At 33.1% G+C, this 12,805-nt stretch overlaps 1 protein-coding gene across 1 annotated transcript; it reads right to left on the bottom strand.

The window, feature by feature from the left end:
* Positions 1-464: 464 nt before the first annotated feature.
* On the bottom strand, positions 465-12,671 carry LOC123524012 (vacuolar protein sorting-associated protein 28 homolog). Its single transcript, XM_053539335.1, has 9 exons — positions 12,580-12,671; positions 8,143-8,171; positions 7,908-7,945; positions 7,208-7,297; positions 6,136-6,238; positions 5,550-5,651; positions 4,514-4,567; positions 2,758-2,849; positions 465-2,426 (listed from the first exon to the last, which is right to left on the bottom strand). Exons 1-9 carry the CDS (start codon positions 12,611-12,613, stop codon positions 2,306-2,308), a joined length of 663 nt encoding a protein of 220 aa, XP_053395310.1. The 5' UTR covers positions 12,614-12,671; the 3' UTR covers positions 465-2,305.
* Between the last annotated feature and the right edge of the window lie 134 nt (positions 12,672-12,805).

Raw genomic sequence — 12,805 nt, 5'->3', positions numbered from 1 at the left:
CAGACAATAACTTATGCTCTCCCTACAGTGATAATGGACAGACAATAACTTATGCTCTCCCTACAGGGATAATGGGACAGACTGTAATGTGCTCTCCCTACAGAGGTTACAGGACAGACTGTAATGCGCTCTCTGTACCGAGGTAACCGAAGAGGCTGTAACACTCTGTACAGATGTAACAGGACGAACAGTAACTTGTGCTCTCCCTACTGAGGTAACAGGTCAGGCTGTAACGTGCTTTCTGTACAGAGGTAACAGGACAGACAGTAACTTGTGCTCTCCCTACAGAGGTAACAGAACAGGCTGTAACGTGCTTTCTGTACAGAGGTAACAGTACAGACAGTAACTTGTGCTCTCCCTACAGAGGTAACAGAACAGGCTGTAATTTGCTCTCTGTAACCTGTGTTTTTTGTACAGTAGTTACAGGACAGGTTGTAATTTACAAAAGATAAGACAACTTATACTTAAGTGTAACACATTTACTGTATCTAATTCAGTAACAAAAATAATTTACACAAGAAATATTTACATTATTACACATTCAAGGGCTTAGCAGAAAACTGCTTTTCATTAATTACATTTAGAGTAGTTCTGCATGTTTGAATAAAATTATTTCCTAAAATGAACAATTTGACTGAACCCTAAATTTTCAAAATTTCAGGATTTACTTAATATGTGAAGCCAGTAAAAATAGGAATGTGTGCTTGATTTTTTGGACAGATTGAGAATATTTAACCTCAAGGAAATTTCGTAATAGTAATCTATGGGAAAGTATACAATTTTGATGACATTTTCATGTATAGTTCAACAATATAGATTTTACTTAGCATTCCCATGGTTTGAAATTTACATCTTTTTAATCCTTACCCTGCTAAATTTCTATAATGAACTTGTCCATCTTTCAATTTGGACAGTACCATTAACTGTTAAAATGGGTGATTACCAAAATGATACTGACTGAATGGCGAACAGTGCAGACCATGATCAGACTGCACAGATGTGCATCCTGGTCTGCAGTGGCCGCAAAGGCAGAATCATTTGCCACCAGCAGGCTAAAGGTTAATCATGTTGTTAATTAAACTGTTTATGTCAATTTGCTTATACTTAAAATATTTTCCCTGTTACTAAATAGAACCTCAAGCTATAAACTGATTTTCATGAAAAATATTGAAAAATAGTAATATTCTGTTTTTTTATTGACACAAAGGTTGTCATTCAATTGTGACATATTTTACATTTCTGTACCCCAAATCTAGGTTTTATTCTATGTTATTTGGACAAACAACATGAAGACATGACTTCTAGTTGATCAAATTTCTGTACAGAACAACTTACAATTGTTTTCTACTAAGCTCTTAATTTAACAAGAATAGTTACATATATAATCAACCATAAAAACCAAGCAAAGTGCATTACCAGAATTGCACATGGTAAAGTGTTAAATCAACAGATTATATTTCATCAAAATATAGGCTAATAGTCTGCTTATTTCAACACATGAAACTGTTCCTTGTGCCTCTAATGTTTAAAGTGACTCTATCACAAATTTTAGGTGAAACATTTCTCTCTAAAAATCCAATAAATGTGAGGACCGTTAAAGAAACCAATACTTAACATTACTTAATGGAAAAACACTGACTTACGACAAGTCTCAAATTAAATTTAGAAAAAGCATTTTTATTATTTTATCTGCATCAAAACTTTTTGCAAGCACATATCTAAAGAAGCAACATTTTCACGAATGAGAAGTTTAACTTCCACTATAAAGAAATAAATAAAACAGTAACATAACTACTGAGGCAAACTGAAGCAGCTGCCTTGGTGTTTTTTCTCTCTCAAATACTAGCATAATATAAAGATCAAAACATTTCTTTTGGAGACAATAACAACTTCTGCCTTGGTGTCGTATAAATTCTGCCTACATCTTTATAAATGGCACATTTCACAGACAAGCTCTACTTAAAATGTATTTTCTTAAAGTTTTTATCATTACATATAAAAGTGCATATAAGATGCATGTGGCAAATACTTATACGTGTTTGGTCAATCACATTTTGACTCAGTTTTTACTTAGATTCACAATATATCGTTTTTCACCAGCTAAAAATTCCAAAAAAGAAAACTGTCTTTCTTGAAAAGTCTCAGATATCCAGCATCTGATTGGTTGTTTCTCAAATTGATCATTGTCAAAGCTGAATTCCAGCACAGTCTTTCAACACAAGTTTTATAATTTCCATACCTGGAAAAATGACTTGTGAAAGTTTATAATAATATTCACATGGAAATTTTTTAATATGATTAGAAGTTAGTGATCATGAAGAACTTTGTTGAAAGCATTGTATGCTGACTCTAAATCAAACAGCATCTGTCGTACTTGTGTATCATCTAACTCTTCCGATGCTGACATACTGCTGAACCGATCTAACCTGTAAAGAACATAGCAATAATATGTTACCTTCCCTGTCTTTGATACAGTTTAGTCATAAATGTAGAGAAACTATTCAAATCTGAACATTTATACCGAAAATTGTCTCCTCATTTTAAAACATTATGGTTTTCTGTTAATCTATCAATATATTTTTGTTCGATTTAGCATTATTAAAATAATGATTAACAATTATGTTGCATAGTTTTTCAAAGACCAAATATTTTAAAATCTAAACATATTACTTATAATCTGATGCAATTGCTAAACAACTGTGACAAAGGGTTCGCGAAATCTTGGTCCAAATTTGACAGATGTTCAGTATATCCTACCATGTTTGAACCTTCTGTTTGCCCTCAAAATCTGCAGACAGTATACTCAATCTACACATAGCATCCATCAACTCCCTCAGATCTGGCTGTATCTGTAAATACAGATAATTACAATACAACTTTCCCAACATTCAAACTAATAAAACTAGAATACATTAGCTGGCCCTGTGTGCAACCATTATATGTTAATATATTCATATGCTAGTAATAGTATGAACTTTCTTTACAATACCTCAGAAGATTAACCCTTAGCCTGCTGGCGGCAAGTGATTCTGCCTTTGCGACCAGTGCAGACCAAGATCAGCCTGCACATTCGTGCAGTCTGATCATGGTCTGCACTGTTCGCTATTCAGTCAGTAAATTTTTAGTAAACACCCCTTCAAATGATAAATGGTACTGCCCATATTGGAAGATGGACCAGTCCATTATAGAAATTTAGCATGGTAAGGGTTAAGTACCACCCAGTAAAAGCAGATCCTTTTAATCTGACCAGTACATTAACCTCTACTCAGTGACTACCTCTAAGCAACAAACTTGGATTTGATCGAAAAAGGTTGTACTATGGAAATAGTGTTACACATTTTTCCTAACTTGTCCAAAGACTGGACAAAATCATCAGTCACCATAAAGAAGGTTTGTATGATACCCTGCACTTCCACTTAAAGCTAATTCTTGCCTTAAGGTAGTTCTACACGTTTGATAAACCGGAAGTGATAGCGTAACGTCATTTATCCGGAAAACGTAGAATAAAGTCTGGATTCGGCGTACGGAAATGAAAATCAGTTTATGAATTAATGGCAACCTGTGAGTAAATTTATTACAATGACACTGTTACTATTTTTCTAAAGTTAAAATATGACATTAAAACATCTGACATATTAGATAATTCAAAATAATGTCTTAAAATAAGCTTGAAATGTGCGGGTCACTTTAATCACGGTCAAATATCTCAAAAATAAGCACACGGACCTATACATTTTATTTCACCAAAATGTAGGGCAAACGTTTATTTACGACTGTAAGAAGTTTCATTAAAATCTACATTGTAGAAAAAGTTCTATTCACGAAAAAGTTACGAAAACTGTGATTTTCCCTTGGACTTCCGTTATGACAAATTGCGTGAGATCCAATTTTTTCAAATCAGTCTAGCAAAAAATCAAGCACACGATCCTATTTTTTTTATTTGCTGAATTTTCTAAGTATATTTCGAAGTTTTGAAAAATCAGAGTTTTATTAAATTCTACATTGTAGAAAAAATTTCGATCCAAACGTGCAGAACTACCTTAAAGACACTTGCTGCAGTATCTTGTATGAGAGAAGGGGCAAATATTTCCCAATAATAGACTTTATTCAAACTTTTTATATGAACAAAGTTTCATCATAGAAACAGAAAAATGCAAAAACAATCATAGGTCACAGTACTTGTTTAGGAGTTATCTGCCCTTAAAACTGAATTTTTCTTCAAATTTGCATAACTCCTGAACAAGCACGGTGACCTTCGATTTTTTTACATAATTCTGTTTCTAACATGGCACTGTGTTCACATTGTGTACAGCATTGAGACAGGCAGAAATAAAACCATATTAAGCACGTGTTTGAGGAAAATCTAAAATTACTCTCTCCGTATCATTTCACTGACACAGCTACTCCATTAAACTATGCTCTGATGCATAATCTCCACACATATTTTGTTTAAACTTCAGCTAATTTGAATGGATGCATACACAAGTGAAGACTATTATAAAATATTACAAACCTCATCCATAGCTCGAATTTCTAATCTCAACTTATCCATGACTGTTATATATAACTGAAAAAGAAAGATAAATAAATAAATATCATAATCTTTCAAATTTCACATGATTATATATTTTACTCTCCAGTCAGTATGGACTTCACAAGAAATCAGGTAACAGGTTATGGTTCAGAAAGCATCTTTGACTGATTCAATATCTGCTCACCGCTCAAAATGACACTAAACATTTCATCAAATCAATAACTGTTCACTGTTACTATGTAAATGGAGAGAATCATAAATGATAATATAAACCTTATTTGAGCCGTGCCATGAGAAAACCAACATAGTGGCTTTGCGACCAGCATGGATCCAGACCAGCCTGCGCATCCGCGCAGTCTGGTCAGGATCCATGCTGTTCGCTTTTAAAGCCTATTGGAATTGAAGAAACTGTTAGCGAACAGCATGGATCCTGACCAGACTGCGCGGATGCGCAGGCTGGTCTGGATCCATGCTGGTCGCACACTCACTATGTTGGTTTTCTCATGGCGCGGCTCATTTTTAAATATAAAATTTATTTCCAGAAAGTGATGCTGTACTAATTTTCTGTTCTTAACTGTTACATACAAATCCAACTTCAAACATATTTCATGATTAATAGCTCCCTGATCATCAACATATTTCAGTGAGGTGTGCAAAATGCAAAGCACATGAATGTTTAAAAGTAATAGTTAAAGATTAAAGCTGTACACCTCAAGAGCAATGTCAATTTGAAAAGGCTTTTCTTAGTAATTAAAGAGCTTCCTTATGTTTTAGGAACTTTCCGACTACAATAAAATTCTTCTATTCATAAAACTATGTAGAAAACATCACACTATTGAAACTTTACATAAAATCATACTCAATAAAATTCTACATAAACAATACTGGTTTATCATTTTCCATATCTAATATCAACTCCTATCTGTTTTAAAATTTTAGAAATTGTGATATTGGTCTGGAGGCATATCTTTATAAAAAGTGCAGTTAAGCAAAACAAAAGAGTCTTTCATCATACCGAGACAATATCTGCTATACATTTACTAGTGTTGCCTTTGTCATCCTTAATTGTGATTGGTCGATCTTCTCTGATCCTCTCCAAAGCCAGGGGACAATCAAGCTGTATCAAATAATATCAAGGCTTATTAGATAAGTAACATTATTGGTATGCATTACATTAAAACTTTTAAATAAATTGCGACAACAAAATCAACCATTATTTCATTGTCAAAACTTACATTTTGAAGATTACTCTTGACTTTTATTCTTGCTTCACTTCTTAAAATGTTAGACACTTCACATGAAAGCCTCATATGTAAACCTTTACTTGTAAAGAACTTAAACGGACTCCAAATTTGCCAACCAGTCTCATGATGCAGTCTTACCGTTGGTCAATTTTAAGACTGAGTTCAAAATTAACCAATCAGAAGGTTTCAGACTGGTTTGCAAAATCAACTTTAGAGCTGGTGACATATGTCATCTTTAGAGGCTGATTCATCAATAACTGCAGATGTTGAGACAGAATGGAGTAAAAACTTTATATGTAACAGGCCCTGGTGGTAGGCTAGCAGTTAACAAAAGAATAACAAAGATTTATTACAAACCCTGTATTTTTTCATGAATGCTTCAACATCAGGAAAATCTTTTGCAACTTGTCTAAATGCTGCTTTAAACTGAACCAGTAACTTGGAACATGCTCCTGTATACCTGCAAAAAAGTAACTTGAATATTAATGTCCAGACAGGTAAACTAATTTTGCTTTTCAGGCCTATTATTTACGAACCCATGCACCAGTCAGGTAACAACAGCAATACTTTTCCCTAATATACCCATAATAGCTTTAAAAACATTTCCTATAAATAAAATTTTAAAAACTATCTTGTCCCTTGCATGCCAGACAGGATTTTCCTGTACTGTTACTTAAGCTGGATAAACTCATCTAATGATCTTACAACCCGGGGTGTAAGATGACTCCCGTGCTGAAATTTATGAATGAATGCGAAAATTCATATGCTTCTATAATTTGATAGCAGAAAAACATTGTTTTATTCTATTCCTTCTATTAGTTGAAGAATACTAGACTAAGTATGGTATGCAAGAAAAAGAATCTATCACTAGCAGAATGTGTGGAGTTACTGTTTAAACCATTACTCGAGGCAGATATTTCCATCTGCACCTTCAACCACTAACAAGATTCTTAAAATTTATATCCACTTTACACTGGTGCAATCATTTTATATAGAACTCCAATCTCTCACAATTCTCTTGTAATTTTCAAACTAGAAGGCCATGAATGCGCTATTATCATTCCCTAGAGTTTCACAGCTCTAACATGTATGACAAAAAAGATTTCTGCCAAATTGCTTTGAAAACTGGCATGCTAATTCTGAGAAGATTGTTTTTCATAAAGCCTTTTAAGGAAAAGTAGTCCCACTCCTAGAAGATATGCGTTTTGTTCGATAAATCAACATTGGTTTTAACAATCTAAGTTTACGGTCACCAAAGGAATTTTTCTGTGAAATCATTTCCAAATCAGACCTGTGGTTTAGGAGATGGCATATGAAGATTTTTCTATTTTCGGCTCTGCTGGCCATGTTTTTTAAAAAAACTGGACATTTTTTAACAAACTTGGTCAAGTGCCACATAATGAATGTTTCCTGGAAAGAAATGACTTACTCCTTAGGATGTATAGCATCTTTCACATAGGCTTTCTCCAAACTCTGCAAGGTGTTGATGACTGCATACAAGTCTGCCATGTTGTCATAACTGAAAACAAATTTAGCATTTATCTACACATATAATGTGGTGAACTGCATTTTACACTTGTAATGTTATCTATATTTCTGAACTACATTGTAAGATGTATGTAAAATCATATCTTTTTCTCCTTATAACTTAGAAATCTTCAAAATAAAATGTATATGTAAATTTCTAATTATACAAAAGTATTATTTTCCACAATCATTCCAAATTCACTACAATCATTACTCTACTTTAACAAGAGGGCCATACATACTGGCAGTCTTTTGTTTTGAAAAAAAAAAATAAAAAAATGAAAACACTTGGTAGAGCCTGGATGTTGAACCAAGTAACATTTCTAAGAAAACTGTTTCAAGAACAGATAAGTGGCTTAAGAAAAGATGTCATTTTAAGAATTTTCTATTTTTAGCTCTGTTTGCCCTTATGTGCAACCACCTAAGGGACATCCAGGCCAAACTTCATCAATTTCCACCTAATATTTTAAGAGGAGATGTTGTTTCAAGAAAATGATGACAGCTAGATGGACAACTGACTATTGTCCTCTGGTGAGCTATAATAGATGATGGATTAATCATTATCCCAATTACAGGTAGGGTAAATGTACAAAATGTCTTACTTTTCTCTTTCTCTCGCATTTTTGTATAGCTTCACTTCCTGTAAAATACAATTTGAAAGTCAGAAGAGTATACACATTAAAATGTTTACACATCTACATTGAATCAAGTACCATATCTTTTAATATACTGCAGTTTTCAATTATCTAGCACAGAAACAGAAAACTACTGGTAAACGGTCATCAGTCAGTGTATGCATTATCTCCTATGTCTGACAGAAGTCAGTATATAACTCACCTCATACAATTCTGGTCTATTCGCTGGACCTGGAAGAAAGAAGAAATACATGTAAATGTTAGATTGGATTCTGCACATAATAGGGCTGTCAACATTAATAACAGAATTGATGTACTGACGATTTGCTCAGATCAAATTGACAATGTACTACTGATACAGAGGTACAATCAAAATAAAACCGAAACTAGATTAATTTTTGTGTCTGCAGGGCACTGATGCCCCCACATACTGTGCCATCCAGGATTTCTCTATATAGCAAAAACTATCAAACAGCCATAACTGCAGTAAAAAAAATCACACAAAAATTGCTTCCTTTCTGGTTATCTGCATATCAAGCTTGTTCATCTGTGAAAGTTTGAAACAAATCAGGCTAATAGTGTTGAAGGAGTTGGACACTAAAGATTTTTCTCTATATTCCATATAGCAAAAACTACCAAAGGGCCATAACTGTGGTAAAAATAGTCACAGAAAAAAATCCTTCCTTTATGGTCATCTGCACCTCAAGTTTGTTCATCTGTGAAAGTTTGAAGCAAATCAGGCTAATATTGTGTGGGGGCATAAAAAATGAAGGAAGGACAAGAGCTATGTTACATTTTGTAAACATGTCCATCACTCTGCCAAAGGAAATTTTTTGTGCAAAAGGTGGCCAAAAAGAAGAAAATATTTTGTAACAATGAATCATATACATATTTATTAGAGCAAATAAGTTCGCTGTCAATGTACTGTTCATACTCTTTATCACTGTATGTTCACTTCAACAAGATATGCTCCAAAACAGGAAAAACTACTAAACTCTTTGTGGAAAAGGTACATTTATCCTATGGCTGTTCAGTTCACAATATGACCAAATGTTGACAAATATTTTTCTTTACCTATTATAAAAGAACATTTCCTTATGTTAACATGTCTGAAAAAGTAGGGTAAGAAGGAGGGACTTTTTTATTACATGTCATGAACACCCGTCTGCACAGAACATGAATTTTCTTATTAATATATTAATTTAACACGATTCCAAGTGTTACCAGATGCTGCCTTTAAGTATCTAACCTGACAAAGATTTCTGGCACAGTTCCTGGTTAGGTTTCAGTATAGGACCCCTGTGTTTTCCGCTTGAACAGAGGTCTAAATGTTACAGTATATTAACTTTTTTTTAAGCTATAAAGCTGTAACAGAAGAATAAAGTGTACGCCTGACTATAATCATTAGAATCATACAAAATGACACTATCTTCACTTTCTGATGGTTGTATCCATTAAGTTATGGCTTAAACATGATTTGTTTACCAAACAACGTTGAATTGCATTTCATCTGCACAGAATCTCTTGAGTTTGCAGCACCTCGTTCATTTTGAATTAATGAATTTTAATTATTAACTATAAAAAAATATCAGCAGCTTTAGAAACGCTCATAAGAAAACATATTCTAGGATGTTTCCCATCACTAAAAACCCAAAAAATAACAATCGTAAGCAACAATTTACGAAACTGAAGAGCATTTTTATCATGTAATAACTGTAAAGGTGGGGAAAAAATGCAGACAGCTGTATCTTTTGAAATTTCTAAGTAGAACTTGTGTTCAAAATGTGTCGTCTGGTTTATAATAATTATCATGTCAGATCAAATGAAAAATGGATATGAATATTTAAAAGTGAAAGGTTAAAATTTGTAGCATTTAACTGATGAAATTATAGTGCACCAGTTTCATCATCTTCAGTAATCACCTCACTCTAAAAGAGTATACCCGTGATTTGAGGCTTTCTATCAAAATTCCTGGTTAGGGTTCAGTAAGCATGGTAAGGGTGCATATCACTCTGGTTCCATAGCAGTATATATCAACATCTTTGTAGCTGAAAGTGTTTAGCTACTTTAGTCTGCATACATAAAAAAATAGGGGTATGGATCTGTACCTCTAGAATCTGATCCTCCTGACAAGCTTTTTAATAGGAAGTGTCCAGGGGTACTGATCCGTACCTCTAGACAAGCCTGTTAGGGGTTTTCTAGGGGTACGGACCTCCGTTTTTCTAGAAATTAAGGGTCATTTACATTTCAAATTTTGTTGAAAATGAAATAACAAATAACACTTCAACAGAATTCACCTTAAACTTGGATCTAAATGGTTTACAGAATAACAAAAATCATCCGATTTGTTGCATTTTCTTTCGAAACGTAAATAACCGAGGAACACCAAATAAATCACAAGGATTCGAAGTGGCAGAAAAAAAAGATATAAAGATTAAACAAAATAATGTTAAATATGTTGGAAAAAAACTATTTTTAATTGATAATTAACCCTTAGTGTATTTATGTTTTTCACACATTTGGAAGCCGTTACGAGATACAAGGGACGTTTTCACAAACAATTTCTTTTGCTTGATTAATTATTAAACAATCAGTTCCTTGCCGATTTATCATTATACCTTGTCAAACAACAAAATAAATAGGTGCATATTATTATGCCTAATTTATTCTTTTTTTATTTGCTAAATTTCAAATTGAATTCATTTACGGGATAGATTCATTCATTAATTTAGCTGTTTTCAACAGTTTATTTGACAACAAACTAATCGGCATGGAAAAGTGTATTCATTTGGAGTTCCTCGGTTATTTAGGTTTGGAAAGAGAAGGTAAACAATTGGGTGAACGCTGGTATCTGTAAACCAATTAGATCCAAGTTTTAAGTGAAGACTGGTATTTTAAAGGCAGTGGATACAATTACGGTACCGTAATCCTAGCCTCTGGTTCTAGGATTACGGAAGTTCCGTATTCCTAGACAACCCTATGAGGATAGGCTAGGATTATGGAAGTATTTAAGAGGCATCAAATATATGTTAGGACATGCATAAATGATGTTGTAAACTTCTTATTTCACTTTATTAAAATAGCGATTTTTGATGCCTGCCTTATTATTCCGTGTTATCTATCCGCCATTTTGGGTTAGTATAATCTTAAACGCTATATTAATGGCGGCCCGCGGAAATATTATAGAAATAATACGGTAAAAGTTAGGTTTAACAAAATATTCTATACTTTGATTTTTTACTTATAACCATATTGTATGTTATTAAAGACCATTTGTGTTGATTTGATGACAAAAATTGCAGGTATATATGAAACATAGATAATTCTATAATATTTCCGCGTGGCGTACAACCATTAAGATTATACTAACCCAAAACAGCGGATCGATAGCACGAAATAATAGTGAAATAAGTAATTTTACAACGTCATTTATGCATGTCCTAACATATATTTGATGCCTCTTAAATACTTCTGTAATCCTAGCCTATCCTCATAGGGTTGTCTAGGAATACGGAACTTCCGTAATCCTAGAACCAGGGGCTACGATTATGGTACCGTAATCGTAGCCACTGCCTATTTTAAAAGTCTTACTTGTTATTTAATCTTCAACAAAATTTAAGATATATAAGTTATAACCCTAAATCTCTAGAAAAAAAGAACACCCCTAACAGGCTTGTCTAGAGGTACGGATCCGTACCTCTAGAATCAGATTCTAGAGGTACGGATCTGTACCCCTACTGGTACTGATGATAAACCCGGACAGATGATAAAGTCGAACACCTTGGAAATATTCGATTGCAATCGGTTATTTATAAAATTGAACACACCATCTAATAGTTTCCACTTACAACACCAACTGGTGTAAACAAAAACAAAATTGGTAAATATTCTGTATAAATAAATGACTTAAATAAATTTGTATAAAAAATATTTATCCAAAATTACTGGGGAAGAGGGTATTTTTTTGCGCATGCTCACTGTCGAAACATGAAGGCCTGACATTTGTTAACTTTTCATTACTTGATCAGGAATGACTGTTGCAGCTTTTTGGGGAAAGTTTCAATATAATAATACCAAGAAAATTTTGTAAATGACAAAGGGTTCGAATTTATCATCAGTCAACGTTCATAAAGTCCCCTTTTTACATACCCCTTTCAGGCCCTCACTTCGTGTGAGTTTGCTTACTAAATATAAATTTGAATTATGTAAAGTTTTCAGCAAAGGTTAAACTTTATTTTGATACCGACCATTGATTTAAATTTGCAGAAATAAAAAAGTTACAGGTAAAAAACCTCATTTTCTGTTCGGGTTTATCATTAGTACCAGTAGACACTTCCTTTTTAATATGGGTTGTCTAGGGGTACTGAGCTCCTTTCAAAATATATTCAGGGTTATTTATATATTTTGTTGAAAATGAAATATCAAATACAATTTATCAAATATTCACCAGAAACTTGAATCTAAATGGTTAACAATTTCTTTTTAAAAATTTTCAACTTCAAAATCATGACTCATTGTCATCCGACTACTACTACATACAAACAATCATGAGTTTTCGATAAATAACGCTATCTTTCATAACAAAATGAAACAGAATTGAAGTACATATAAAGAAAAAATAAACTAGAAACAAAATTACCTGAATTAGAACTAGCTGGAACTTGTGCAAACATTTTTTTGTATAAATTTCTTTTATTTTGCTTCCATTAAAAAACGAAATGTTCAAATGAATCGAAATGCTTCTTTAAAAACCAAAATGGATGAATTGGCATCCGCAAGGTTGTAACGCTGAACGTGATATATTTATCATGGTTATTGATTGTTATAATGAAAAAAATATTATATAGCATTTAACTGTGCAATTA

Source organism: Mercenaria mercenaria, chromosome 3, assembly GCF_021730395.1.
Source record: "Mercenaria mercenaria strain notata chromosome 3, MADL_Memer_1, whole genome shotgun sequence".
NCBI lineage: Eukaryota > Metazoa > Mollusca > Bivalvia > Venerida > Veneridae > Mercenaria > Mercenaria mercenaria.
This window is presented reverse-complemented; position numbering and strand designations above follow the sequence as displayed.

Coding starts and splice junctions, on each gene's coding strand:
- LOC123524012 (XM_053539335.1), bottom strand. CDS start 12,613: ATGTTTGCACAAGTTCCAGCTAGTTCTAATTCAG. Junction 6,239..7,207: donor GATGCTATACATCCTAAGGA/GTAAGTCATTTC, acceptor ACTTTTTTGCAG/GTATACAGGAGCATGTTCCA. Junction 5,652..6,135: donor CATTCATGAAAAAATACAGG/GTTTGTAATAAA, acceptor TATTTGATACAG/CTTGATTGTCCCCTGGCTTT.